We start from the raw sequence: 25,797 nt of genomic DNA on the forward strand, positions 1-25,797 counted from the left end.
GACAGAAGCGTCATCCTAAGTATCAGGATCTAGAACCTGCTTGTCCCAGGTTCTAAAGGAGTGTACCCCAGGTGCAGAGACTTCCTCTCCAGCCCCGGAAGTACCGCAAGAATGGGCGGGCTCTAACTCAAGGCGGAAGCCAGAGGCGGTCCCGGCTTGGGGGGCGGGCTTTAACTGGGGACTCTGTCCCGAGCCCTGTCACTCTCGGCTTCCGCCTAGGTGAGCTGTCTATGGAGGGGCTCCTGGCCCAGCTTTGTGGCACGGATGCGGCGCGGCCACTCCCGCTCTGGGAAGGGGACACCACGGGCCACTGCTTCACCCAGCTGGTGCTCAGCGTCCTTCCACACGCTCTCCTCGCCGTCCTCAGCGCCTGCCACTTGGGCACCCCAAGGTGGGTAGAGACTGCAACGAGATACCAACTCACATCTCTCCCAGCTGTCTCTGGAAGTGCAGGGTCTGTGTAGGGCAGAAGCAGAATAAAAGCTTACTGTTTGCCCTTAGTTGAGCAAGCCACCTACTTTCTCGGAGTCTCCGCAGCTTTGAGAGGGTGACACAAGACGTTTAAACACATAGTGCAGCACCTGGCATATCCTTAAAGTCGCCAAAGCTTCTCTCTTTGCAGAGTTTTAAATGTCCGAACAGAACTGCCATGAATTGGAGACAAACATAGATAAACGTTGTAGCTAGAAGAAAAAAGGTGACTTGTGCATAAGATATAAGAACACTACTTCCATCCACCAAGCCCTGCTATCCCTAGGCTAAAAGCCGATGCAGACTCTGGTGAAGGGAAGCTGTAAAGAGAAGAGGAACAAAGTCAAAACCTGAGAACTAACTTGGTTTTGCATTGTAAGGTGTTGGTGCTAAACTCGCCTTGATTTTATATTTAGTTCTTGGGTGGCCACGTTAGTCCTTCTGTCCCTTTTGCAGAATGAAGGGTAAGCCTAGAAGAGATTAGCACAGACACCCACAGCAAGCCTGCTGGGGCCAGGCATGTGAAGCACACCTTTAATCCGAGCTCTTGGGAGGCAGAGGCAGGTGAATGTCTGAGTCCACCTTGTAGACTTCGAGTCCAAGGCTAGCCTGGTCTACATAGTGAGTTCCAGGCCAGCCAGGGCTATTTAGAGCCTATCTCAAAAAAAAAAAAAAAAAGCTAGACAAAGTGGCACATGCTTACAGTCTTAGCTGTTCTGGAGGCTGAGACAGGAGGATCTCAGCTTGGGCCACAGGAGGGAGAATAAAAGGAACTAATGTGTTTAGTTTACAATTAAACTTTTTTAGTATAGCAAAGAGCATAACAGCATAACAGACCTGGGTGGGTTGTTTTGTGTTGTTGAGATAAGGTGTCATTCTGTAAGTCTGGACTAGAACTCCTGGGGATCTGCCTGCTGAGTACTGGGACTAAAGGAGTGTACCTCCAGCCTCACCCTCTGCTTTCTTGCAAGATCGATCATCAATCGATTGATTGATCTTGCCTGAATGTATATCTGTGCACCACATGGGTGCAGTGCCTGAGGAGGCCAGTGGGGTGGGCTTCAATTTCCCTGGGATTGGAGTTTCAGACAGCCATGAGCCACCATGTGGTGACTGGGAACTGAACACCTCTGTCCTCTGTAAGAGCAGCCAGTGCTCGTAACTGTTCAGCTGTCTCTCTATCCTCAATCTCGTTCTCAGCGTTTAAAAAAAAAAAATGCTGTAAGAGTTTTATACATGAGTGTTCTCCTGCACGTATTCACATGTATTACACACACGTCTGGTAAAAGACAGCATTGGCTGCCCTGGAACTAGTATTACAAAGGGTCATGAGCCGTCATGTGGGTGCTCGGAACAGAACTCAGATCCTCTGTAAGCACATCTCTACCCACCCAGTTTTCTTTTATATGAACTGGAAAATGCATTCTGATATTTGCTGTTGTAACTGTTTTCTCTTTGATTTTTTTCTTTAAGACAGAGCTTTGATATGTAGCCTTGGCTGACCTGGAACTCTCTATGTAGACCAGGCTGATCCCCAACCTATGGAGATTTTGCCTAGTCCTGGGATTACAAGCGTGTATCATCATGGCTGTGTTTGATTCCCTTTGAGGGAATGAGACTGTTGGGATGAGGTATTGAATAGCCCAGTTTTGGCTCGAGCTTATGGTCCTACTGCCCTGCTTCCCAACTGCTGATGTTACAGGTGTGCTCCACCATCCCCTGCCTATATGTGAGATATTTGAGGATTTTTTTTTTCCAGGATCTTACTATGTAGCCCTGACTGGTCTAGAACTTGCTAAGTAGACCAGGTTGACATTGAACTCACAGAGTTCAAACTGACCACCTGCTTCTGTCTCCCTAGTGCTGTGATTAAAGGTGTGTGCCTCCACCATAGCTATAGCTGTTTCCATTATTCAAGTGTATGGTGTGTGTGTGTGTGTGTGTGTGTGTGTGTGTGTGTGTGTGTGCACCTGTGGAGTCCAGAGGAGGACATAGGGTCCTCTAGAGCTGGAGTTGTAAGCAGTTGTGAGCTGCCTGATATGGCTGCTAGGAACTGAAGTCAGGTTCTTGAGAAGAGCAGCAGGCACTCTTGACTACTGAGACATCCCCTGTATTTGATTTTTCTTTTCAGACAGTTTCTCTGTGTAGCCCAGGCTATCCTGGAACTCACTCGGTAGACCAGGCTGGACCCAAACTCCAGAGATCCTCCTACCTCTGGTTCCCAAGTGCTGGGATTAAAGGCATGCACCACCACCACCCGGCTTGTTTTTGATTCTTTTTTTTTTTTTCTTTTCTTTTTTTAGGAGCTGGGGACCGAACCCAGGGCCTTGTGCTTGCTAGGCAAGCACTCTACCACTGAGCTAAATCCCCAACCCCTTGTTTTTTGTTTCTTAATGTAAACCTTTTGTCGTTGTTGTTGTTTATGAAAAACATTTTTGAGGTTAGGAGGATACAGGTAGAACTGAAAGAAGTTCCTCCTGGGCTGAGAGGTCACACAGTGATGTACATCATGTCTTACAATCAAGGAAAAGTCAGTAGAGTATCCTGAGGCTCTGTAAAATGTAGGCTCTCCTGTTAGAGGGCAAGAGCTGCAGATAAGTAAATGTCTCCCTAGGAGGCTTCAGATGCCTTTCAGGTACTTTCTCCTGGACCCTTTTTATAAAAAGTGTTTATCCTTGTGTAAAATCCGTGGGTTTTTGTCTTAATTGGCATCTTCATGGTACCTGCAACCTTAAGTCAGACTCGTTTGTACCTGTGGCAAACGAATGAGTCAGAAAACCTGTGGGTAAATTAGAAAATGGATTGAACAATCTAGGCAGGCTTCCTGCAAGAAAAGGCCTTGGGATCCAGGATAAAGTAGGGCAGGGATTTTACCTCTAGCTTGTTGGAGGCAATGGGCATGTCTGAGCCCTGTGTCAGCCATGTGTTGTCTTCTCTTTTCTCCTCAGGACTAACAATATCATCCAACCTTTCAATCCTGGCTGGCGCCTCCGACTCACAGCTTCCTTCCTCCTCTCCGTCTTCCCGCTGCTAGACCTCCTTCCGGTTGTTTTACCTCCGGTGTCACACCCAGGGCCCCTATGGCTAGAAGTGCTGGCAGGGTGTGTGACTGCTGTGGCCTGGTTCACCCACAGCCTGGCCCTGTGGGCATTGGTTCATTCCCCTCATGGCCATTCTCGTGGACCCTTGGCCTTGGCTCTGGCAGCCTTCTTGCCAACCCCAGCCCTGGTACTGACCCTGCTGTGGCATTGCCAGCGAGGTACATTTCTGCCCCCGCTTCTCCCAGGACCTCTGGGCCGTGTGTGTCTTCTCATCCTGCAGTTGGCAGCCGTCTTGGCCTATGGGCTGGGCTGGGCAGCCCCTGGGGGACCTCGAGAGCCCTGGACTCACGATCCCTTCCTGTCCCCTGAGAGTCAAGAAAGAGAGGTAGCTGAAGACGGAGAGAGTTGGCTGTCACGCTTTTCCTATGCCTGGTTGGCACCTCTGCTTGCTCGTGGAGTCCGAGGAGAGCTCCGGCAGCCCCAGGACACTTGCCGCCTCCCCCGCAGACTGCACCCTGCCTACCTGGCCCGAGCCTTCCAAGCGCACTGGAAGGAGGGGGCCCAACTGTGGAGGGCCCTGTATGGGGCCTTTGGATGTTGCTACATAGCCCTTGGACTGTTGAAGATGGTGGGGACCATGCTGGGCTTCTCTGGGCCTTTACTGCTCTCCCTACTGGTGGGCTTCCTGGAGGAAGGGCAAGAGCCTCTAAGCCACGGCCTGCTCTACGTCCTGGGGCTGGCCAGTGGGTCTGTGATAAGCGCCGTACTACAGAACCAGTATGGGTATGAGGTGCGTAAAGTGACACTTCAGGCACGGGTGGCTGTGCTGAGCATCCTTTACCGCAAAACCTTGAAGCTTGGGCCTAGCCGCCCTCCCACTGGGGAGGTCCTGAACCTACTAGGCACCGACTCCGAGAGGCTGCTTAACTTTGCTGGCAGCTTCCATGAGGCCTGGGGCCTGCCTCTGCAACTGGCCATCACTCTCTACCTGCTGTACGAGCAGGTGGGCGTGGCCTTCCTGGCTGGGTTAGTCTTGGCACTGCTCCTGGTGCCTGTCAACAAAGTGATCGCCACCCGAATCATGGCCAACAACCAGGAGATGCTCCGGCACAAGGATGCACGGGTTAAGGTGAGGGGCTTCCGAGGTCCTTCAACCAGGCGGGGGTCCCACCCAGCAGCAGGCAGAGGAGGAGTGTGAACCGTGTCTCAACTCCACACCGCTCTTGTGTCCTTGTCTCCAGCTCATGACAGAGCTGCTGAGCGGCATTCGAGTCCTCAAGTTCTTCAGGTGGGAGCAGGCTCTGGGGGACCGGGTGAAGGCTTGCCGGACCCAAGAGCTGGGACGGCTCCGCGTCATCAAATACCTGGATGCAGCCTGCGTGTACCTCTGGGCTGCTCTGCCTGTAGTCATCTGCATCGTCATCTTCATCACCTACGTCCTCCTGGGGCACCAGCTCACTGCCACCAAGGTGAGAGCTAAGGAGGGGTGACCGTGGCTGTGATGAAACACCATGGCCAAAAGCAGGTAGAAAAGGACAGGTTTGATTTCACTCACAGTTCTGTATCCACAGTTCATCATCCAAAGCAGTGAGGGCAGGAACTCAGTCAAGACAGGAACCAGAGGCAGGAGCTGGTGCAGAGGCCATGGAGGGATGCTGCCTACTGGCTTGCTCCTCATGGTTTGCCCAGGCTGCTTCCTTATAGAACCCAGGACCACCAGCCCAGGGATGGCGCCACCCACAATGGGCTGGGCCCTCCCCATCAATCACTGATTAAGAAAATGTCCTATGGGCTTGCCTGCAGCCTGGAGACATTCTCTCAGTTGAGGCTTTTTCCTCCCTGATGACTCTCGCTTGTGTCAAATTGACATAAAGCCAGCCGGCATAGAGGGAGAGGATGGGCCTAGGAAGAAATGGGGAGGGACCAATATGGGGTGGAAATCAGAACTTTATTGTTAGCCATGGGTAGGGGAGAAAGAGGACCCCTAGCTGCCTTGTCCTTTCCCAACTAAGAGGGTGTTCTCTGAAGAATTTTTAAAATTATCTTGGAAATATGGCTCTGTGCGTTTGTAATGGAATTTCTTTCTTTCCCTGTTATCTTCAGCTTCCATTCATCCCTGGACTGGGGATTAAGTCCTTTAATGGAGAAGTGCTTTTTTTTTTCCTATTTCTTTTTTTTTTTTTTTCAGAGCTGGGGACCGACCCAGGATCTTGCGCTTCCTAGGCAAGCGCTCTACCACTGAGCTAAATCCCCAACCCCTCTTTTTTTTTTTTTTTAAAAGATAAAGTCTCCCTGAATAACCCAGGCTGCCATCTAACTGGGGTTAGGCTGTTGAAGAGGCTTTGGGGCAGGGGATCCACAATGTAGTATTGGTTCTGGCCAGGGCTAGTGACCTTTGTTCTCACTCAGAGATTCTAAAGAAGTCTCCGAGGGACCTAGGCTGTGCTCTTAGTAGAACAAGACTCAGGGTTATGCCCTGCCTCCACCCCCACATAGGTGTTTACAGCACTGGCACTTGTGCACATGCTCATTCTTCCTCTCAACAACTTCCCCTGGGTGATCAATGGTCTCTTGGAATCCAAAGTATCCCTGGACCGGATCCAGCGTTTCCTCGACCTTCCAAGCTATAGCCCTGAGGCCTACTACAGTCCTGGTAAGGGAGGCCAGAGGGGAGAATCTGTGGGGGATATAGTTTTTTTTTTGTTGTTGTTTTAAGACTTGTTTTATTTCATGTGTATATGTGTGTGCCTGAGTGTGTGTGTGTGTGTGTGTGTGTGTGTGTGTGTGTGTGTGTGTACCACGTGTGTGCAGATACTCGTGGAAGCCAGAAAGGGCATTAGATCCCTTGGAACTAAAGTTAACAAATGTGAGCCTTCCAGTATGGAGCCTGGGAACAGAGCTGGGGACCTCTGGAAGAGTGCTTATGACCACTGATCATCTCTCCAGCCCTAGCCTGTTGGACACTATGCATGGATGCCTCCAGAGAAGTCAGGGACAAAATCTAGACACAATAGACTCAGGCTGAATCAACTCTGGGCAGGTAGATAAGGGACAGGTGACTCGGTGACATGCCACCGCCGGGCCCTTTGCATTCCAGCAGACGAGGAGCAGAGGGTAAGTGGCACCTTCCCTGCTTAGATCCCCCCACAGAGCCATCCACAGTACTGGAGCTGCATGAAGCCCTGTTCTCCTGGGACCCAACTGGAACAAGCCAGAAGACCTTCATCAGTCACCTCCAAGTGAAAAAGGTTTGTAAGACAGACTCCCCGGGAGAGTTCCCAGATAAGCAGGATCCCCAGATCAATACACAGGGACTAATGCTGCTCTACCAGGAGTGCAGGAGGGAGCCGGAGGGCAGGGGTGAGGCACGGTGTGCAGGTTCTAGTCTGAGAGGAGACGACCCCTTATGTGTGCACCACGCTCCTACCTTACACTGTTTGCACCTCTCTCTAGGCAGCTCACACCCACCTAGCCCACTGTGCGTCTCACTCCCCCCTGCAGTGTCCCTTTCCAGCTGAAGGGTCAGAACAGAACCCAGGGCTTGCCCACCATCATTTCAGGCTGGGAGACAGGCACAGCTGCCCCTTCCGAGGCTACAGGCAGCATAGGTGATCTTCCATTTAGTCTTGTGGAAACAGTCATGCCTTGCGGCGTCTGACATGCCATGCGTAGTCCAAGAACTTAGAGTGGGAACATTCCTACCAGGCTGGTGACCCTTCTCCACCCTGGCTTTGAGGCTCGGCTCTCCTGACCTTTGTCCAACCCTTTGCCCCACATCTCAACCCAGAAGTCTCCAGCAATGGCTGGATCTCCTCTACCACATTTGGCTCATGTTTCTGGCTTTTGTTGAATGTTTTGTTTTTATTCTTAGTTTGGGCAAGACAAGGCTGGAATTCTTCAAAGGAATTCCACTAGTACATTGGGGGTTTTATATAAATAGATTGATGGAAGCCATAGAAACCCACTGGAGTTAGCCTAAGCAAACAAGACTGTGCAGCGAGAATACATCGATGAATCAGAGTCCAGAGCAAGAACACAGGTCTTAGGAGCAGGCTGAACCAGGCCTCAACTTGCAGCACGCTTGGCCCTCCTCTGTGCATGTTCGCCCCATGCTGTCTGTGGACTCCAAGCCAAGAAGTGTGAAGGACGAAGCTTCCTGAGACCTGATCCCCCCACTCTCAGAGAGACCATAGACCTGCCTGGTGCCCGCTGGCAGACAGGTCAACCCGAGCATAGTGTCTGCATCACGGGCAAAGCCAGCAAGATCCCTGAGCGTTTGTAAATCTTCTTCTTGGGACAGGAAATAGCTCTGCGAATGTGCATTGCTACTAAGAACGAAGGGAGAACAGAATGTTTTAAATTGCAGATCTATCTCAGGAAAGGGCGTTTTGCAGAGCACTGCCTTCTGCCCACTGTGTTGGGAAATGTAGCCCGGCCCAGTTCCCCCAAAGACAGGAGCCCTTCCCCCCAATACCTGCCTCAGCATACCTCAGGAGTTCGTAGGTACCTTACGCTTCTCCCTGGCAGGTCTGTCTCCCTCACAGGTCACACAGTTGAGAATAAAGCTCACAGCTGTCCTGGGGTGGGTGCAGGCAGGCAGGCACGGGGGTGCACAATGTGGGATGGGGAGACATCTTTCTCTGAAGAACTAACCAAGGCCCGGAGAAACATCGGTTGGGGGCAGCCCTTCCTCTGCCATCAGGCAGTCCTTACTGTGTGGCTCCCTCGCAGGGCATGCTGGTGGGCATCGTGGGAAAGGTCGGCTGTGGGAAGAGTTCACTGCTGGCTGCCATCACTGGGGAGCTCCACAGGTAATGAATGCTCAGTGTACTCCTGACTCTGGTTTCACCCCAACAGGAGCCATTTACTGGGTTCCTGCTGTCTGTGAGAATGTACTGGGTAAATGGCGGGGGACAACACATGTACCGAAAAGGGTAAAATTCAGCCCCTTTTTAGGGAGGGTTCAGCCTGGAGATGGGGAGGCAGACAGGGTGAGTCTGGGCCAGGGTGCAGCTTAGTTACCAAAGCAAGCACTCACCAAATGTGAACACCAGCCCTGAGTTTGGTCCGGAGTCCAACGTTAAAACTGGCTGGAGTGCTGTCAGTCTGTGCTCTCAGGGCTCGCTTAGGAGACAGAGGCAAGAGGGTGTGGAGTTTAAGTCCTCCTTGCCCGTACAGCACATTCAAGGCCAGCCTGGGACACTCGAAATCCTGTGTCAGGAAATAAGATAAAACTAGCGAAGTAGGGGTTGGGGATTTAGCTCAGTGGTAGAGCCCTTGCCTAGCAAGCGCAAGGCCCTGGGTTCGGTCCCCAGCTCCAAAAAAAAAGAAAAAAGAAAAAAGAAAAAAACTAGCGAAGTAAATGGAGCAGGGGAGATGAGCGCTTGTACCAGAGCAGTGGCCCTCAGCCTTCCTAATGCTGCACCCTTTAATACAGTTCCTCATGGTGTGGTGACCCCGATTATAAAACCAGCCTCATTGCTACTTCATTCCTATAACCTTGCTGTTGCTACTGCAGTGCATGGTGACCTAAACATCTGTGGTTTCTGATGGTCTTAGGCAACCCCTGTGAAAGATGTTGGACTCCAAAAGGGTTGCGACCCACAGGTTGTGATAGGGTCATAGTGCACTGATAGGGTCATAGAGTTAGAACAAGAAGAAAACTCAAGTCTGCTGTCAGCTGTCCTTTCTGAAAGTGTGGCTACCTACAGAAGAGGTCCAGAGACAGTGAAGAACTGAGGGAGGCCATGTTTTTAAGTGAAGATGAGCCACACCTGACACACAGTGTGGCTATGGGACAGCTGCCAGGCTGGAACCAAAGAGCCACTTCCTCCAGTACATAGTGAACCTACATCTAGACCCCTTAACCTTAGAGGCTGTCAGCTGCATCTGAGGATGCTTCTGGGAGACAGAGCCTGGGCATGGAAGGGACCAACAAGGAGCTGGTCCCCATGCTGCCTTCCTTGACTCTCTGCAGGCTGTGTGGGTGGGTGGCAGTGTCAGACCTGTCCAAAGGCTTTGGACTGGCCACTCAGGAGCCCTGGATCCAGTGTGCCACCATCAGAGACAACGTCCTGTTTGGGAAGACATTTGATGCCCAGCTGTACAGGGAGGTGCTGGAGGCCTGCGCCCTCAATGATGATCTCAGCGTGAGTACCTGGCTTGACACCCTCATCTGGCTGCTTCCCGGCACATCCTTAACACTCCAGACTCCACTTGGTTCTCTGGAAAGGGCTTCTGCACAGGCATTACTCACCTAGGGCAAGAAGTCAGCCTTTGGGCCTCCTAGAATATTCAGCTGCGTGGTCCCCACTTCCCTCTAAGGCTCACGGGAGCATTGGGAGGGCATTGCTCACAGCAGCTAGAAGAGCCCGGAGGCCTCTAACCCTACCTAACTAGGAAGATTTAGAAGAGTCAAAGTCTTGTTTGGAATCCTTGAGAAAGCTGCCAAGCCATTAAATTCCCCATACACACAAGCCAGGTACTAAAAGCATCAGAGACAAATCAGCTTTTAACTATGATTCTTAGCCAATCCCCATGTCTCCTCTAGGACCATGGTCGCCATTGGCCTACCCAGATAAATATGAAACTTGCCTTGGCAGAAGGACCTTTGATTCTGATCAAGGGACATCTTTCATCCCTTTTTCATACGTCACATCCTAAGGCAAGGTGGTTCATCTACCTATGCTGTGGCCCCATCTGTCAAGAGGAAATAACACAAATGTTATAAGATCTCCCTGGCTTCAAGTGAGATGATTCCTATGCCTTAGTTACGTTCCCATTGCGGTGATAAAACACCGTGACCAAGGCAACTTATGGAAGAAGAGTTTACTGGGAGCTGTCCATAACCATTGTGACAAGAGGCAGGGCAATAAGCAGACAGGCATGGTGGTGAGGCAAAGCAGTAGCTGAAAGCTCACATCGTGAGACAATAGTCACAAAGCAAAGAGAGCTAACCAAGAATAGCAGAGGCTGGGGTTGGGGATTTAGCTCAGTGGTAGAGCGCTTGCCTAGCAAGCGCAAGGCCCTGGGTTCGGTCCCCAGCTCCGAAAAAAAAAAAGAATAGCAGAGGCTGACTGCTGTGACACACCTCCTCAACAAGGCCACACCTCCTAATCCTTCCCAAGCAGTTCTACTCACTGAGGACCAGGTATTCAAACAAGTGAGACTATTCAACAAGTGGGCCATTCTAATTTAAACTGGCACTGCCCAGAAGGCATTAATTGTTTTTTTTTTTTTTTTGGTTGTTTTTTTTTTTTTTTTTGGTTCTTTTTTTCGGAGCTGGGGACCGAACCCAGGGCCTTGCGCTTCCTAGGTAAGCGCTCTACCACTGAGCTAAATCCCCAGCCCCTACATTAATTGTTTAATAGCTGGGGGTATTGGGATTGCCCTGAATCACCCATCCCAGGCTGAAATAACTGTTGATGACCACAGTATCTTTTCTCTACAAGGGGACAGAAGACAGAGCGTGGGGGGTTGTTAACCACCAGGTGTCTGTTTCTTCAGATCCTGCCTGCTGGAGACCAGACAGAGGTTGGAGAGAAGGGTGTGACCCTCAGCGGGGGACAGAGGGCCCGGATTGCCCTTGCCCGAGCTGTCTACCAGGTAAGTTAAAGGGGTGAGGGGCAGGGGTTGGTAGGCTGGTGGGTTAGGGAAGTGCTCCAGGACTTGCAAGTAAGGGCTGGGAATATTTCCCCTTGTGTTTGGTTTCTCCCTCCACCACTCCTTGTTTCTAGTTATTGGCCACCCCACCCTGTTTTCAGGTTCAAGGCCTGAAAAAATAAAGGCCTGGGCACTGGGACCCAGCAAAGCAGCAAACCCATGTCTCTGACTTCACACTCAGTGGGCAGGAAGTCTACGCTCAGGTCTCATCTTCCTACCACTGTAGAGTTGTTCGCACCTGTCTTTTCTGGTTGCCCTGACACCTACCTAGGTCTAGGAGAGCCTCTGAGCCCAGCCAGTCATGGTGCCCGCTGTCCATTCTGTCCAGGAGAAAACACTCTACCTCCTTGATGACCCTCTGGCTGCTGTGGATGCAGATGTGGCCAACCACCTGTTGCACAGGTGCATCCTGGGAGTGCTGGGCCACACCACCCGGCTGCTGTGCACCCATCGCACCGAGTACCTGGAGAGGGCTGACCTGGTGCTGTTGATGGAGGCTGGGCGCCTGGTCCGAGCAGGTGATGTGGTGGAGGAAACACTTGCAGTAGCTTGATACAAGGACAGATAGTGTCACATGCTGGTCAGATCCTGCCACCCCTCCACACGTGACCTGAGTGCATCTCAGCTCTCCCCCTCCACCCCTGTCGCAGGATCAGCTTGAGGAAACGGGAGATGGGGGGAAGCAGGGGTGGGGGGGAGGGAGCAACGTGCCTGAGCTCTTAGCTGCCTGGGAACTTCGAGAGCAGTCTTGCGGCTTCACAGAAGTGAGCTCTGGTGGATTATTACCCAGAGGGGCATGGCCACCTGCAGAGCTCTCAGCAAAGCCACAGGAAACTGTGGGGCCCAGCCAGAAGGTCTGGAATTGAGTTAGAAGTTGGGAGCAGGCTCTGCAGTAGTGACAGATGATCCGGTGCAGGTGGTGGCGGGTTGCCAACTCTTAGCCGTGGCTCGCCTGGGAGCTTCTGCTGGCTAGACTCACAGCCATGACCCATGAGTCCACTGGGTAGGCCAGGGAGGATAGCCAGAGAGGGGAAGGTGGGATTATACACACATTTACAAAGGCATAAGCAGACCTGTAACAGCCTCCTCCCCTGCTACCGTCCAGGGCCTCCCTCAGAGATTCTGCCATTGGTGCAAGCTGCCCCCACAGCCTTGGCTGACAAGGAACAAGTGACTGACTCAGGTATGGCCCAGAGGTGGGAGGCAGGGTCTTATTGTACAGCCCAGGCTAGCCCTGAACTTACTATGTAGCCCAGGCTGGCCTCAAACACACAGTTCTAATGAGTACTGAGATGATGGGTGTGCACCGCACATGGGAAAGCTGTTGTTTCTTTGGGTTTTATTTTCCCTCAAATTCCTGGTAGTCAAAGCCAGGGCCTTGCATGTGCACATCAGAGGCTGGGGGGTGGGGGTGGAGGCACTGGTCTTGCTTTTCTCTGGCACACAAGGGAAATGAGTTTTAAGGCCTGCCTGCTCCGGTAAAGCACTCATATTGCAAGCGTAATCCTCTGAGGCCTCCCTGATTCTCCCAGGTCAGTCCCCGTCTGTACACAACCTAGAGAAAACCACAGAGGAGCTGGACGTGGCGCAGAACACATCCGGTCGCCTCGTGCAGGAGGAGAGCAAAAGCGAGGGCGCCGTGGCCCTGCACGTGTACCGAGCATACTGGAGGGCCATGGGCAGTGGCCTGGCCACCGCCATCCTCATCTCCCTGCTCCTCATGCAAGGTGAGCGGACCCCGGGAGCTCCTTACCTGCCTGCCTGCACCGCATCCCCAGCCAGTGTCCAGGCACTCATGACCAAAGCCACCGTGTAGAATCCCCACAAAGCTCTGGACCCTCCCAAGCCTAGCCCACAGCTGGGACAGAAGGGTACCCCAGTTTTGAGGGTTCCAGGAGTCAGCTAGATGTAGTGTTCTACAACAGTTCTGTTTTTAAATTTAAAACATTACTCGCTTCGTGTATGAGTGTTTTTCCCGCATGTATGTCTGTGCATTGTGTGAGGTGCACAGTGTTCAGTGGGATCCTTTAGGACTGGAGTTACAGATGGTTGCAAACAGCCTTGCTGTTGAGAATTGAACCCGGGATCTCTGCAAGAGCAGCACATGGCCTTGACTGCTAAGCCATCTCTCCAGCACCCATCTGGAGTCGGTCTTTTAAAAAATATATCGTTATGGGTTTGTTTGGTTGGTTGGCCTGAATCTGCAATTCCCCGGCCTCAGTTTCTGAGTGTGGAAATTATAGGTGTGCACCACCGCAGCTTGTTTCCATGGTTACCTTTTTCTCTGCGATCCAGGCAAGTTTCAGGCTACAAAATTGGTCACGTGGTCTGCAGAGCTGGAGGGTGATAGGTCCAGGAACATGTACCTAGAAAGGACCAAAGTATCCAGGGCGGAGTACAGAGGAGGGAAGGCGCGGTAGAGGGAGGGCTGAGAATGCGAATGTTTGAGTAGAACCAAACAGATGAGTCTCTGCATCCTGTCCCTTCCCATCTCTCTCCATCCAGCCACGCGCAACGGTGCTGATTGGTGGCTCGCTCACTGGCTCTCTCAGCTGAAGGCAGGCAGAAATAGCTCCGAGGAGCGTCCCGCTTCCTCCAGCCCACGCTCCATGGGATTCTTCTCCCCACGGCTGCTCCTCTTCTCCCCCGGAAACCTCTAGTGAGTGAGGCTGGGAGCAGGTCTGGTGCTCTCCAGTAGCCTCGAGGGGGCACGGGTAGTCTTAGAGGGTGTGAAAAGGTGGCCCTAGAGAGGGGCGCCCTGAGCAGCCCTTCCTTGAGCTACCTGCAATCTCCTCCCCACCGCTCAGCATCCCACTGCACAAAGCTACTTCCAATGGCTCCTCAGACGTCCACTTCTACCTCACCGTGTACGCAACCATTGCTGGTGTCAATTCCCTCTGCACCCTGCTCCGGGCTGTGCTCTTTGCAGCAGGTGCCCTTCAAGCAGCTGCTAGCCTACACCACCGTCTACTGCACCGACTGCTCATGGTGAGGGCATGGAGGGTGCGGGGTAGCCCCAGTTCATCTGCCTCTAGTGCATTGCCTACATCCCACACTCCCAGTCCACACACTAGCCCCTGACAAACGGGGCAGCATATAATAATCTCAGAGCCAAAAGCTACGGAGCCAGCATCTACCCGGATTCCGATCTCATGGTTTAATCCTGTAACTTGTCATCCATAAACAGGGCAAGTAAGAGAACGTTCCTCAGAGTCCCATCTTGGACTCGAGGTGCTAAGGCTCGGCTTTGCAAGTCAGGCAACGCCTGCTTTTTCCTTGTGTTCTTTATTTTCATGTCTGTACTGCTCCATTTTCCCTTTTCTTCCTTGATAATCAACCTTACTAAGGGATTTAACATGTTGATTAATAATAAGGGTTAGGGTATTTAATCTGTTATCTGTTTGTTTGTTTGTTTGTTTGTTTGTTTGTTTGTTGCAGAATGCCTGGTTTATGTGAATGCACGTTTTAATTTTTTTTTTTCCCGGAGCTGGGGACCGAACCCAGGGCCTTGCGCTTGCTAGGCAAGCGCTCTACCACTGAGCCAAATCCCCAAGCCCTTTAATATTTTTATTTCTTCTACACATATTATTGTTTTGAGACAGGATCTCCTTATGCAGCTCTGGCTGTCCTGGAACTCACTCTGTAGACCAGGCTGGCCTTGAACTTACAGAGACCTGCCTGCCTCTGCCTCTGGGTGCTCTCACACCCAGCTTCGCGCATGTCTTTTTAATCCTAATTATTCACAGTTTTTATTTAGAGCTATTCCAAAGATTCACTCTTGGCAAGCACGGTGGTATACACCTGTAAGCTCAGCCCTTGGAACGCTGAAGCAGTAGCCTCTTGGGTTGGAAGCTAGCCTGCTACATAGTGAGGTGAAAGGCAGCCTGTGAGACCTTGCCTTTAAAAAAAAGTAAACTTAAGAGGCAGTGCTGTTGTGTCTTCTGTCTTTGCTTTCTCATTTAAATAGGAGTTGTGTTGATTTAATTGTTATTTAATTTATTGACTAGCAACAGGCTCTCACTACCTCCACACTGACCCTCCAGCCTGTGCCTCCTGAGGAGTGGGATTGTAGGTTTGTTCCACACCCAAGCTTGTTAGCTATTGTCATTCGCACACCTGTTATCAACCAAGCCCAATGTCCCCACACTTTTTTTTTAAGCAGAGCAAGCATAGAATTGTTACAGGAAAGTGAGAATTCCCTAGAGTAGAAAATTCCTGTTGTCCCCATTTTTATGACAAGGATCAGGGATCTTGGTGAAAGAAACAGACTCCTGGGGTCTCACATCTCCCAAGCAGCAGGCCTGAGGTTCAAGGCCTGACTCCACCCGAGCTTCCATTTGGTTTTGGTTTGATTTGTGTTTTTTGAGGTAGGGGTTCTTGTTGCCATGACGATGACCTCGAGCTAATTCTCCCACCTTCACCCCAGAATGCTAGGATTATACACCTGCGCCCACATGGCCAGGCTCAGAACCCCAGCCCTTTGACGGGCAGTGCTGATCCCCAGTTGCAGGCAGAGTTTTCCTCCAGACATCTAGGTCTCATTTACTGACTTACAAAGCATCCATCTTGTGGATTGACTCTCTGCTCTTAAAAGAGCCTGTCCGACCCAGAGGGTAGTGAATGTTTAGCAGGTCTTGTAGGGTTGCCCCTGGCCTGAGGAACCTTGAGATAGTTCTCTCCAAGCTCCACCAACTCCTCGACAGCCCAGCTTTGGGGATATATTCTCTTATCTACTGCAGGCCATCTGTCCTACCTCACCCACGCCCTCCTGTCTACCAGCCCTTTTTCTTCAGCCCTTGACCCTATCCAACCACCTCCCTTCTCCAGGCACCAGTGACTTTCTATGACTCCACACCTTCCGGCCGGGTCTTGAACCGCTTCTCCTCAGACGTCGCCTGTGTAGACGACAGCCTGCCCTTCCTCCTCAACATCCTGCTGGCCAATTCTGTAGGGCTGCTGGGCCTCCTCGCTGTCCTGGGTTCTGGTCTGCCCTGGCTGCTGCTCCTGCTGCCGCCTCTGAGCTTCATCTACTACGGCGTGCAGCGCCGCTACAGGGCTTCCTTCCGGGAGCTGCGGCGTCTGGGCAGCCTCACCTTGTCTCCGCTCTACTCCCACCTGGCTGACACCCTGGCAGGCCTCCCTGTGCTCCGGGCTGCAGGGGCCACTTACAGGTACATCTTCCAGTCAGAGTCCGGGGGGTGGGGACAGGGATGAGGTGATGGGGAGGACACAACACAGGGGTTACAAGTAAAGGTGTCTCCCAAATGTACAATTCAGAAGGGGGTGGGGGTGATATGAGGGTCAGCTTCTAGGAAGGATGCATGCCCCAGGGAAGGAGTAAGATCCATTCAACAGCGCACTGGTTTGCCTTCCTTCCCGGCCTCCTCCAGGTTTGAGGAGGAGAACCAGCGACTCTTGGAGCTGAACCAGAGGTGCCAGTTTGCTTCCTATGCCACGATGCAGTGGTTGGACATTCGGCTGCAGCTCATGGGGGCAGCGGTGGTCAGCGCCATTGCGGGCATTGCCCTGGTGCAGCACCAGCAGGGCCTTGCCAACCCAGGTGCCACCCTGGGACCCCATCACCCTTACTTTAGGAGCAAGACATTCCATGTCATTGTTCCAGACCCCCTCCAGTGTCTCCCAACCCCCTCCCCACCCCACCATTACCTCCTACCCAGTGCTCCCTGTGAGGATTCGTCGTCAGTACTGTCATTACCCTCATTCTAGTGCTAAGAAACCCACAGGCAGTGGCAGATCTGGGACTAGACCCAGACCTGTGATGTCATCCTTCCCTCGCTCCTGTCCATAGATAGCCCTGCTGCCTGCCAACATCCCACCTTAGCATCTGCCTGCCACCCCTCGGGCCTCTCTCTCCAGGCATCCGCCACGGCTCCCAGCTGGCCTTCCCCAGCCTGGCCGGCTCCTCTGCCCCTAAACGCGCACAGTCCAAAGCTGGGGTCCTCCCCAACACACTTCTCAGTATCCAGGGGTCCCCTAGCAGCCGGTACTCCTCTCCGCAGGGCTGGTGGGCCTCGTGCTTTCTTATGCACTGTCTCTGACGGGCCTGCTCTCCGGCCTGGTGAGCAGCTTCACACAGACGGAAGCCATGATGGTGAGCGTTGAACGACTGGAGGAATATTCCTGTGACATTCCCCAGGAGCCCCATGGCCAGCCACCACAGGTACATACATCTGGGCTGCTGCCCCGGGTCAGAGTTGCCCGCCATGGGGCGTCCTCCAGCCCTCCTGGGCCCTTCTCTTTGGCTCCTGGCTGTCTTTTTCCTGTGTCTTTTCCCATCACCCCCTACCCCCGTTTCCTCTGCCTTTGTTCTCACTCAGACGCTCCTCACTCATTCCCTCTGTCCCCCCAATCCTCTCATCCTCATTTCTCCTTCACCCCCTTCCCACAGTCACCCCACCAGCGCGTCAGCTGGCTGACCCAGGGAAGTGTGGAGTTCCAGGATGTGGTGCTGGTGTATCGGCCAGGGCTGCCAAATGCCCTAGACGGGGTGACCTTTCGCGTGGAGCCTGGCGAGAAGCTGGGCATTGTGGGCCGCACAGGCTCCGGCAAGTCTTCCCTGTTTCTGGTGCTCTTCCGGCTGCTGGAGCCCAGTGCAGGGCAAGTGCTCCTGGACGGTGTGGACACCAGCCAGCTGGAGCTGGCTGAGCTCAGGTCTGGGGGTCAGGAGATTTGGGGGCAGGGGGAGGGCAGTCCTCTAGGAAGGTGTAAGGCAGCCAGGGCCAATGGGCAGCCAGGGAAGAGGAGGTAGCCAGGCGAAGCTGTGGCCACCGTCACAGCTGATGCTCAGTGGGCCTTCCTTGCCCCAGGTTAGCCACTTTCTTAGCTCCCAGAATATATATACCTTCTGCTCCAGACACTAGCCGTTGCCTTCTAAATCAGGGAACTATATTCCCAGATGCCATGAGCCCTCAGGCCTCAGGCTTGGCAGGCAGTACATGGGGCAGCTTGGGGTCTGGGTCAGTTGTACTTGGCCACAAGTGATGTCATCTGGCGTATACGCCCCGCCCATTCCCAGTTTACCCTCAGCATCACTTTCTCTCAGTTCCACAACATGGGGAGGGGAAGGAAGCTCCATCCTAAACCCAGAGCACTTGGCTGCTCCTGTCCTGCCTTTTCTGCCCTCCCTACAAAGCTGTGTTGGTCTTGACCTTCTAGCTCTTCCTTGGCCCCCTCCAACTTGGCCCAGGGCCTGCAGTGGCTTACCATGGGGCTCCTGGGGAATGTCACAATAATATTCTTCCAGTTGCTCCTCCACCCCATTCCCACTCTCTTCATGTCCTTCCTTGAAGCTTCTGTCTTGGGTCAGTACCATAGTTCAGCCATTTTGTTCTCTGGCTTTGAAAACATCAACGAAGTGTAATCCCTTCCAGCCTCGGTCTAGGCCTTTGATCTCTCTGGTGCTCCTCACTGTACCTGCTGTCCTAAGTAGGGGGCTGACTCACTGAGGATTTGGTGGATACAGAGTGGGAAGCAGAGGGTTCTCACCCCCAGATCTCCTTAGGAGTGCCAGACCGCGTAGGTAAACTTGGACCGCAGAAGATGGACGCATCTCCAGCCTGGCCCCTATGTCCTTGCTCCCCAGATCCCAGCTGGCTGTCATCCCCCAGGAGCCCTTCTTGTTCAGTGGGACCGTTCGGGAGAACCTGGACCCCCAGGGCCTACATGAGGACAGGGCCCTGTGGCAAGCCCTAGAACAGTGCCACCTGAGTGAGGTGGCCATGGCCATAGGTGAGTCCTGGGTGCGCCGGGAAGAGCAGGCAAGAAACAAAAATGGCCACTGACAATACAGGTGCTCTGCTTACAGGAGGCCTGGATGGGGAGCTGGGCGAAAGGGGCAGGGACTTGTCCCTAGGGCAGAGACAGCTGCTATGCCTGGCAAGGGCTCTTCTCACAGATGCTAAGGTAAGATAGGAAGAAGAGACCTCTAAGAGGCAGGGATGTGTGGAAGGGGGGAGGTGGGCTGGAGGGGGGTCTCAGGGCAAAGCTGAAGGTGGGGAACCGTAAGTAGGTTATAGTCTCCCCTCTTACTTCCCCTCCCTGCTGCATACTGTCCAGATCTTGTGCATTGACGAGGCCACGGCAAGTGTGGACCAGAAGACAGACCAGCTGCTCCAGCAAACCATCTGCAGACGCTTTGCCAACAAGACAGTGCTGACCATTGCCCACAGGTGTGAGACTCCTCAGGGACAGCAGAAACATAGACCTCTGACCATAGGTAGGGAGGGGATCAAGACCCTCAGTAGCGCATCCTCTGGAGGACACCGTGATTCTTCCCATAGCAGACCCAGGGGCTCAAACCTGCGGGGGGCACAGACCGGTGCAGTCTGGAGGGATCTGGAAGGACATGAGGTCAGTTTCGTTTCAGGGCTTTGTCCTCCACCCGCACTGACAGCCTTCTTTCTCTCACACAGGCTCAACACGATCCTAAACTCTGACCGGGTGCTGGTGCTCCAAGCCGGGAGGGTGGTGGAACTGGACTCCCCCTCAGCCCTGCGCAACCAGCCCCATTCCCTGTTTAGGCAGCTCCTGCAGAGCAGCCAGCAGGGGGCCCACTCCCTTCCTGCCGCGTGCTGAGCCTCCCTCCCACTGGGGCGTGTGCTCCTTCCCACCAGGCCTGCTGGTTACATCCTCCTCTGTGCTCCTACCTCTCCCCCACTCCCTCAGAGGGGACACAGCACCCTGGCTTCCTCCATGAAAACCACTCCTAGTGGGGGCCGAAGACTGAGGCTTCCCCAGAACCAGCCCACGTGGGCCCTTTTACCCAGAATTCTGGGCCGGTTTTCCTTCCGTAGAAGCCCACTTGCATTTTCATAATTTTATTTGATAAAATTCCTATCTTACATTCTGTGTTTTAAAAAAATAATATTTCTGATGTGAGGCTGAAATCCCCTGGATGGGTGTACCAAAGCTGAGGGCTGGTGACAGTCTGAGGTGAAAGGAGGTAAGGACGGCAGCTAGAAAGCCACCCTCCATCACAGCGCTGTGGTCTTCCCAGGCTCAGGGGGCAGGTCTGGTGACAGAGGGAACCCTGCTGGCAGCATGCTAACCTGACACTCCTGATCCTGCCGAGCTGGTGCGTAGTGTGGGGCTGGGTCACAACAGGGTCCAGTGGGGCATATACCTCGGCGCCATGCCCTCAGGGTCAGCAACACAGTGGCCAGGACCAGAGCAGCAGTGAGGGACCCAAACACCACCAGAGCGACCAGGCTAGACTCACCAAGCCCAGCCTCCTGCCTCCGCACCACCTCCTTCACTGAGATCCTCAGCAGGCCTGCCCCTGCACTGTGAGGGGCCGACCCCGTAGCAGGCACCACCACAGCTGAGGCGGGCGCTTGCGGGGTGCCTATTGTGGCAGGGTCCGGAGCAGGTAAGACAAGCTCACAAGTCTTGCCACCATAGCCACTGGGGCACAGGCAGTCAAAGTCATGGACACGGTCCCTGCAGCGGGCCCCTCTCTGGCACGGGCGGCTAGCACAGTCATCTAGGTTGATGGTGCAGAAGCGTCCAGCGAAGCCCTCAGGACAGAGGCAGGAAAAGCGGTTTATGCCGTCAATACATGTGGCACCGTTAGCGCAAGGCCGCATCAGACAGTCATCCACATTGACCTCACAGTGGGCACCCATGAATCCCGCCAAGCAGCGGCAGGTGAAGTTGAGGGCAAAACCCTGGTTGTCCTGGCACTGCCCTCCGTTCTGGCACGGGAAGCTGAGGTGGGAGAGGAGAGAGCATTGGTATCCACTTGCCGATCCGTGTCCTGAACGCCCCCCCCCTTCCCTCTGAGTTTCAAATAACCTTATTTTTAAAATGAGAACAAAAATAGCCAAATCGTGTGGGTTAAACGAGAGAACCCGATGTCAAGCAGTTAGCACGTGGCCTGGCCCGGGCTCAGGGCTCAGAGCGGAGCTGGCTGTTCCCTCCACAGGCTCTTAGGTCTGTAGCGGAAGTGGGGCAAGTCCAGCCCTGTGGACGTTTCATAATCTGCACTGAAAGAGCCAGCCAGCTCTTAAGGCTGCATGTCAGCTTTTGTAAGAAAGTAAAGGGAGTCCTTGGTGCCTCCCCTCCCATGCCCTCCTCCTCCACCACCACATCATCACTGGCCGAGAAGCGATGGCTCTGTTACAAAGAGGTCGAGCATTTGAACCAGGCACACTGTCACACGGGTTTTTCTCCTGAGGTGTCCTTGTGTGGGCCTGACTCTCAGTCCCCCATTCTACTGACAGCCCTGCCTCTTTCTTCAACACCAGATTCTGGTCTAGCTCCCCCAGGGTCCAGCACTCACCCTGCCTGCTCACAAGGTCCAGCCTTGCGCTCACAGCCACGTCCACGGAAGCCTGGCAGGCACACACAGTGGTACTCACCACCCCCGTCATACACACACTGGCCTCCATTCTGGCAGGGTGATTGTGAAGTACAGATGTGCTCATCTGGAGAGGGGGAAGAAGATGTGGAATAGCCACTCATATTTGGTCCCCAGGACTCATGTGGTCCAGATCCAAAGCTCTGAATATGGCTCACACTTCAGACCTTTGGTACCCTGCTACCAAACCCCTGGTCTTGGCTCTTCTGTGGACCATAGTTTTATCATGTTTAAAATGGGTACAGTTTGGGGTTGAAGAGATGCCTCAGCAGTTAAGACCTATTCCAGAGGTCCTAAGTTCAAGTCTCAGCACCCACACAGCAGCTCACAATCTAATACCCTCTTCCAGCCTTCAGGTATACATGCAGACAAAGCACCTATATATTTTTTAAAAAATCTAAAAATGCATATAATTTATAGTAGCTGCCTTTCCAACATCACGGGGTAATGTTGAGAATCCTTTCAGACACCAAGAGAGGGTCACATAAAAATACACTATTTGAGGATTTGAACACAACACCACAGGTGCTCGGTGAATAGGAAATGTTAATGGCTGTTCTAGAACACATGGGCTCTATAGCCAATAGCACCTCCATCCTACCTTTGTCACAGAACTTTCCTGCCCAGCCACTGTGGCAGATGCACTGCCAGGGCTGGTGGCAGGTACCGTGCTGGCACCCGGGCATCCTCACACAGCGCTCACAGTGCAGCCCCTCCCAGCCTGGGTCACACCTGGTGGGGAAAACACAAGATCAGGGTGTGTGCACTTCGTGGAATAGAACCAGAGCTTCTAGCTAGGTGCAGGGCTGGGCAGATGGACACATAAGCAATCGGACAGACTCCAGTGTTGAAGTTCAGCATTGGCATTTTGTCTAGCCTTTCATAATCTCTTTTCTCACCCGAACACTGAGGAAAAAAATGTCTCCCTTGAAGAGTATTCTCAAATAAAACAATGTCTGTAAAGCCTCTGGTGCCATCCATGGAGTGTCTGGTTATGCACATTTGAAAGAGTGGGAGTCTTTCTGAGGACCTTCTTCCCTTCAGACTCCGAACAAACAAGTATCTGGGTTGTTTTGCTGGGGGGCGAGTGTTTGTTTTATCTTTTGTCTCAAGTAGACAAGGCTAGCCTGGAATCCTGACCTTTCTAGCATCGCTTCACAAACACTAAAATCACAGGTATGTGTCACCACACCAACTCTATGACTTTTTGTTTTGTTTTTCACATGTCTACACAGAGACAGGATTCCTCTGTGTAGCCATGGCAGTCCTAAACCCTCCCACTCTGTAGACCAGGCTGGCCTTGAACTCAGAGATTGCTTTGTCTCTGCCTCCCAAGTGCTGGGATTAAAGGAGCCACTGCTCAGCGACTTATTTTTTATAAACCCACCGAGGATGTCTAGTCTCAAGTACCCCAGCTCCATGCCAAGTCTCTGCCCTCACTGGCTCCCTTCTCATGTTCAAAACCTTCTCTGCCACACAGTTTGCCCAGTGTGCCAAGCTGAGTCAATGGTAGAATTCTCCAAGGAACAAACCATCATCCCCCTGCAGCCACCCTCCTCCTGCAGCCTTTGTCTTCCGTTTCCTTTCTCCTGTGGCTCTCAGTCCCTAAACTCTCAAGCTTCAGGTGTGTCTATGGGCATCTCGAGGGACAGACGCCCTTGAGAGAATAAAGAGTTGGGTATACAAGCTCTTAAGTAAGAGGCAAAATGAGGTACGGGGAGGGAAGGGGACTGGTCATCCTGTTGTGTAAAAACAAAGAAGGTCTTAAGCGCCTAGATACTGTTATGTGTTTTTGACCTGCTCTAGAGTGAGGAGGACAGAAAAGTGGGGAGGAAAGGATTTGAGGCACATACCTGCAAGAGCCGTCAGGAGCGCAGCAGCCGTGGGCCAGGTCACAGTGGGAGCTGCAGTCATCCGCTGAAAGAGATTGGTGTAGTGGGCTGAGTCTGGGTTAAAGTCTGATTTCCCAGGCGTGGAACTTGGCAGAGGTTTCAGCAGTCAGACGGGCTCAAGTCATGGGCACGGATGAGCGTCCCATTCCAACGAGAGCACCTAGATTTCACCAGCCCGATGGAATGGGGCGGCTGCAGTGCCGTCTCCAGCCGGCAGAGGTCAACGTGCCAGCGAAGACGGCTGAGGAGAGCCAGGACCCAATCCCTGGAGCACGCTCACCTCTGGCAGGCTGGCTGGTTGCCCCCAGGATGCACAGCAGGCACACGAGATTTAGGCAGCGGCAGCCGCTGGGCATGGTCAGTTCCGGCCTCAGGAGGGACGGACGGATGAACGGCCAGACGTGTAGACACCTGTGGGATGGCATTAGCTGGGAAGCGGCTTGACGCGGAGATAGCGGCACTGATACCGGTTCCAAGTGACAGGAGCCAGAGAAGGAGAGGGACTCTCGGGGTGGGAGTGGGAGGGCGGGGGCGAGGAAGGGATGAACAGGCGAAGAGACTGGAGGCAGGAACCCACTAGCCAGGTCTGCAGGAAAGAGGCCAAAGGATGGGCAGCAGCGAGCGTGGCCATGGCGCGGGAACAGCCAGGGCTGCGATCGCGATCCAGGTGGAGGGGTCCAAAAGGATGGGGACAGCGCTGAAAGGCGAGCACGACGGGACGTGGGGGCTGGCGCTGGGGGAAGAACGGCTCCCAGTTCCTGGCTGCAAGAGATCTCTCGGGTCCCCCGACATCCACCCACCCAGGCCTGGCTCTCACAGTCCCCCCACACCCCGCTCGCTCCGCCACGCTTGGGCCTGAGGTCCCCTCCGGGGGACCGCGTCTTCCTAGCTTCTCACCTCCGGCTGGGAGGCGACGCGTCCCCAGGGCGCAGAGTCAAGCGGGATCCGACGGACTGGGCCAGGGGGCCGCCCCTAGCTGGCCGCGGGGCTCGGCACCGAGGTGGCTGCCATGCCAGCCGAGCGCTCGGGAATCTGGGGCTGCAGGCGACCCCGAGCGGCGGTAGCGGCTCCTCGCGCGCGCTCGGCCCCCTGCCAGGGGCGGCGTGTGCCGGCGGAGCCCGCCTCTCCCCTCCCGCCGCCGCGGCCCGCCCCGCACCGACTGCGCCCCGCGCCCACCCCCGCTACGCACGGCCACACCTCGCGCTGCCACTCGGCCCTGGCACCCCTAGCCCTCTTTGCGCCTCCCTTCGCGGCCCCCAGCCCCCTAGCTTCGCTTTCTTCCTCCGAAATTAGAAAATCAAAGGAACTGAAATGGGCATAAATCGTAAAGCATGGACCGAAGGTGCGAGCCCTGCTGTTTTCCCATCTTCTCCCCCACCCCACCCCACCCGTTCGCCCCACTCTGCCCCTCACCCACGCCCGCCTCTGCGTGCCCTTGTCTACTGCGCATCATGATTTTCATTAGCCCTTCACGGTTCTCATGTTTTAGCCCTAGCACACAGAAGACACGCTTGCTCGCCACCTTCCTCTTGTCACCAGCCCACGCCTCCCCAGCTTGCAGAGCCTTCGTCACTGGCTTCGTAGGTCAGCGCCTGCTCTCTGTTGGCTTCTTTCTTTCTTCTGTTACCTCTTCCAGGACGGACCACATCTACATAAATATCATCCCAGTATACCCTCCGTTCTTTCCTTTCCTCCCGTCTGCTCCTAGTATTCATAGCCCATTCCTTTCCATGCCCACCCCTGGGAAGGCTGCCTGGCTCAGACACTGCCTATCCTATCGGGCTTTCCCCTCAAGACCCTGCCGCTGAACATCCCCAAATCCATTCACAGCTCTAGGTCTCGGACTGAGAGAGTTTTATAGTGAGAAAGAGTGGAGAGATTTGCTCTTGTGGGCCTCTTTCCCCTCAAGAGTCAATGATTCAAAAATCCGAGCAAGACAAAGACTCCAAAATGTTTATTTGTTGAGTAAACATGCAGCAGGGGAAGACTGCCCACAGGCTCTGGGTCTCCCTACGGAACTTTCCTATCTTTACGTTGAAAACATTAGTAGGTGACTTCACTACCTGCACAGAGTGACCTCCTACTGCTAAGACTAGAGGGACAGGACAATGCCCACGGTCTACATCTGACAACACCCAAGCCCTCTAGCTGACTTCTTGCCTGGGGGGGCTCTCTGGATTTGAGTCACGAGTGGGCTTTTAGACTTCGTTTATTTTGTTCAAACTCTTTTTTTTTTTTTTTTGTTCTTTTTTTTTTTTTCGGAGCTGGGGACCGAACCCAGGGCCTTGCGCTTCCTAGGCAAGCGCTCTACCACTGAGCTAAATCCCCAACCCCTCAAACTCTTATTTTTAGC

The 25,797-nt window shown here is 53.6% G+C and overlaps 2 protein-coding genes across 6 annotated transcripts; one reads left to right on the top strand and one right to left on the bottom strand.

The window, feature by feature from the left end:
* The first annotated feature begins 139 nt into the window (after nt 1-139).
* On the top strand, nt 140-20,072 carry Abcc10 (ATP binding cassette subfamily C member 10). Of its 4 annotated transcripts, NM_001108201.1 has the most exons (21): nt 160-391; nt 3,420-4,641; nt 4,754-4,981; nt 6,009-6,165; nt 6,651-6,760; nt 8,244-8,323; nt 9,490-9,661; nt 11,019-11,117; nt 11,503-11,692; nt 12,280-12,357; nt 12,707-12,901; nt 13,680-13,833; nt 13,982-14,162; nt 16,002-16,345; nt 16,565-16,734; nt 17,195-17,355; nt 17,584-17,846; nt 18,778-18,923; nt 19,000-19,097; nt 19,251-19,363; nt 19,607-20,072. In NM_001108201.1, exons 1-21 carry the CDS (start codon nt 231-233, stop codon nt 19,767-19,769), a joined length of 4,485 nt encoding a protein of 1,494 aa, NP_001101671.1. In that variant the 5' UTR covers nt 160-230; the 3' UTR covers nt 19,770-20,072. The 4 variants fall into 4 exon arrangements, 3 of the variants coding, with proteins under 3 accessions (XP_038939449.1, XP_038939448.1, NP_001101671.1); XM_039083520.2 differs by lacking the exons at nt 19,000-19,097; nt 19,251-19,363; nt 19,607-20,072 and having other exon boundaries at nt 141-391; nt 18,697-18,863; XR_005488894.2 differs by lacking the exons at nt 18,778-18,923; nt 19,000-19,097; nt 19,251-19,363; nt 19,607-20,072 and having other exon boundaries at nt 141-391; nt 16,565-16,606; nt 17,584-17,717.
* On the bottom strand, nt 19,996-24,478 carry Dlk2 (delta like non-canonical Notch ligand 2). Of its 2 annotated transcripts, NM_001108202.2 has the most exons (6): nt 24,342-24,478; nt 23,725-23,855; nt 23,406-23,469; nt 22,154-22,284; nt 21,475-21,619; nt 19,996-20,900 (listed from the first exon to the last, which is right to left on the bottom strand). In NM_001108202.2, exons 2-6 carry the CDS (start codon nt 23,798-23,800, stop codon nt 20,168-20,170), a joined length of 1,149 nt encoding a protein of 382 aa, NP_001101672.1. In that variant the 5' UTR covers nt 23,801-23,855; nt 24,342-24,478; the 3' UTR covers nt 19,996-20,167. The 2 variants fall into 2 exon arrangements, with proteins under 2 accessions (NP_001101672.1, XP_063123165.1); XM_063267095.1 differs by having other exon boundaries at nt 23,725-24,370.
* Nucleotides 24,479-25,797: the final 1,319 nt, after the last annotated feature.

This window comes from Rattus norvegicus, chromosome 9 (genome assembly GCF_036323735.1).
Source record: "Rattus norvegicus strain BN/NHsdMcwi chromosome 9, GRCr8, whole genome shotgun sequence".
NCBI lineage: Eukaryota > Metazoa > Chordata > Mammalia > Rodentia > Muridae > Rattus > Rattus norvegicus.

Coding starts and splice junctions, on each gene's coding strand:
- Dlk2 (XM_063267095.1), bottom strand. CDS start 23,869: ATGCCATCCCACAGGTGTCTACACGTCTGGCCGTTCATCCGTCCGTCC. Junction 23,470..23,724: donor AACCAGCCAGCCTGCCAGAG/GTGAGCGTGCTC, acceptor AATCTCTTTCAG/CGGATGACTGCAGCTCCCAC. Junction 20,901..21,474: donor GGACCTTGTGAGCAGGCAGG/GTGAGTGCTGGA, acceptor CTCCCACCTCAG/CTTCCCGTGCCAGAACGGAG.
- Abcc10 (NM_001108201.1), top strand. CDS start 231: ATGGAGGGGCTCCTGGCCCAGCTTTGTGGCACGGATGCGGCGCGGCCA. Junction 4,982..6,008: donor ACCAGCTCACTGCCACCAAG/GTGAGAGCTAAG, acceptor ACCCCCACATAG/GTGTTTACAGCACTGGCACT. Junction 16,735..17,194: donor GCAGGGCCTTGCCAACCCAG/GTGCCACCCTGG, acceptor TCCTCTCCGCAG/GGCTGGTGGGCCTCGTGCTT.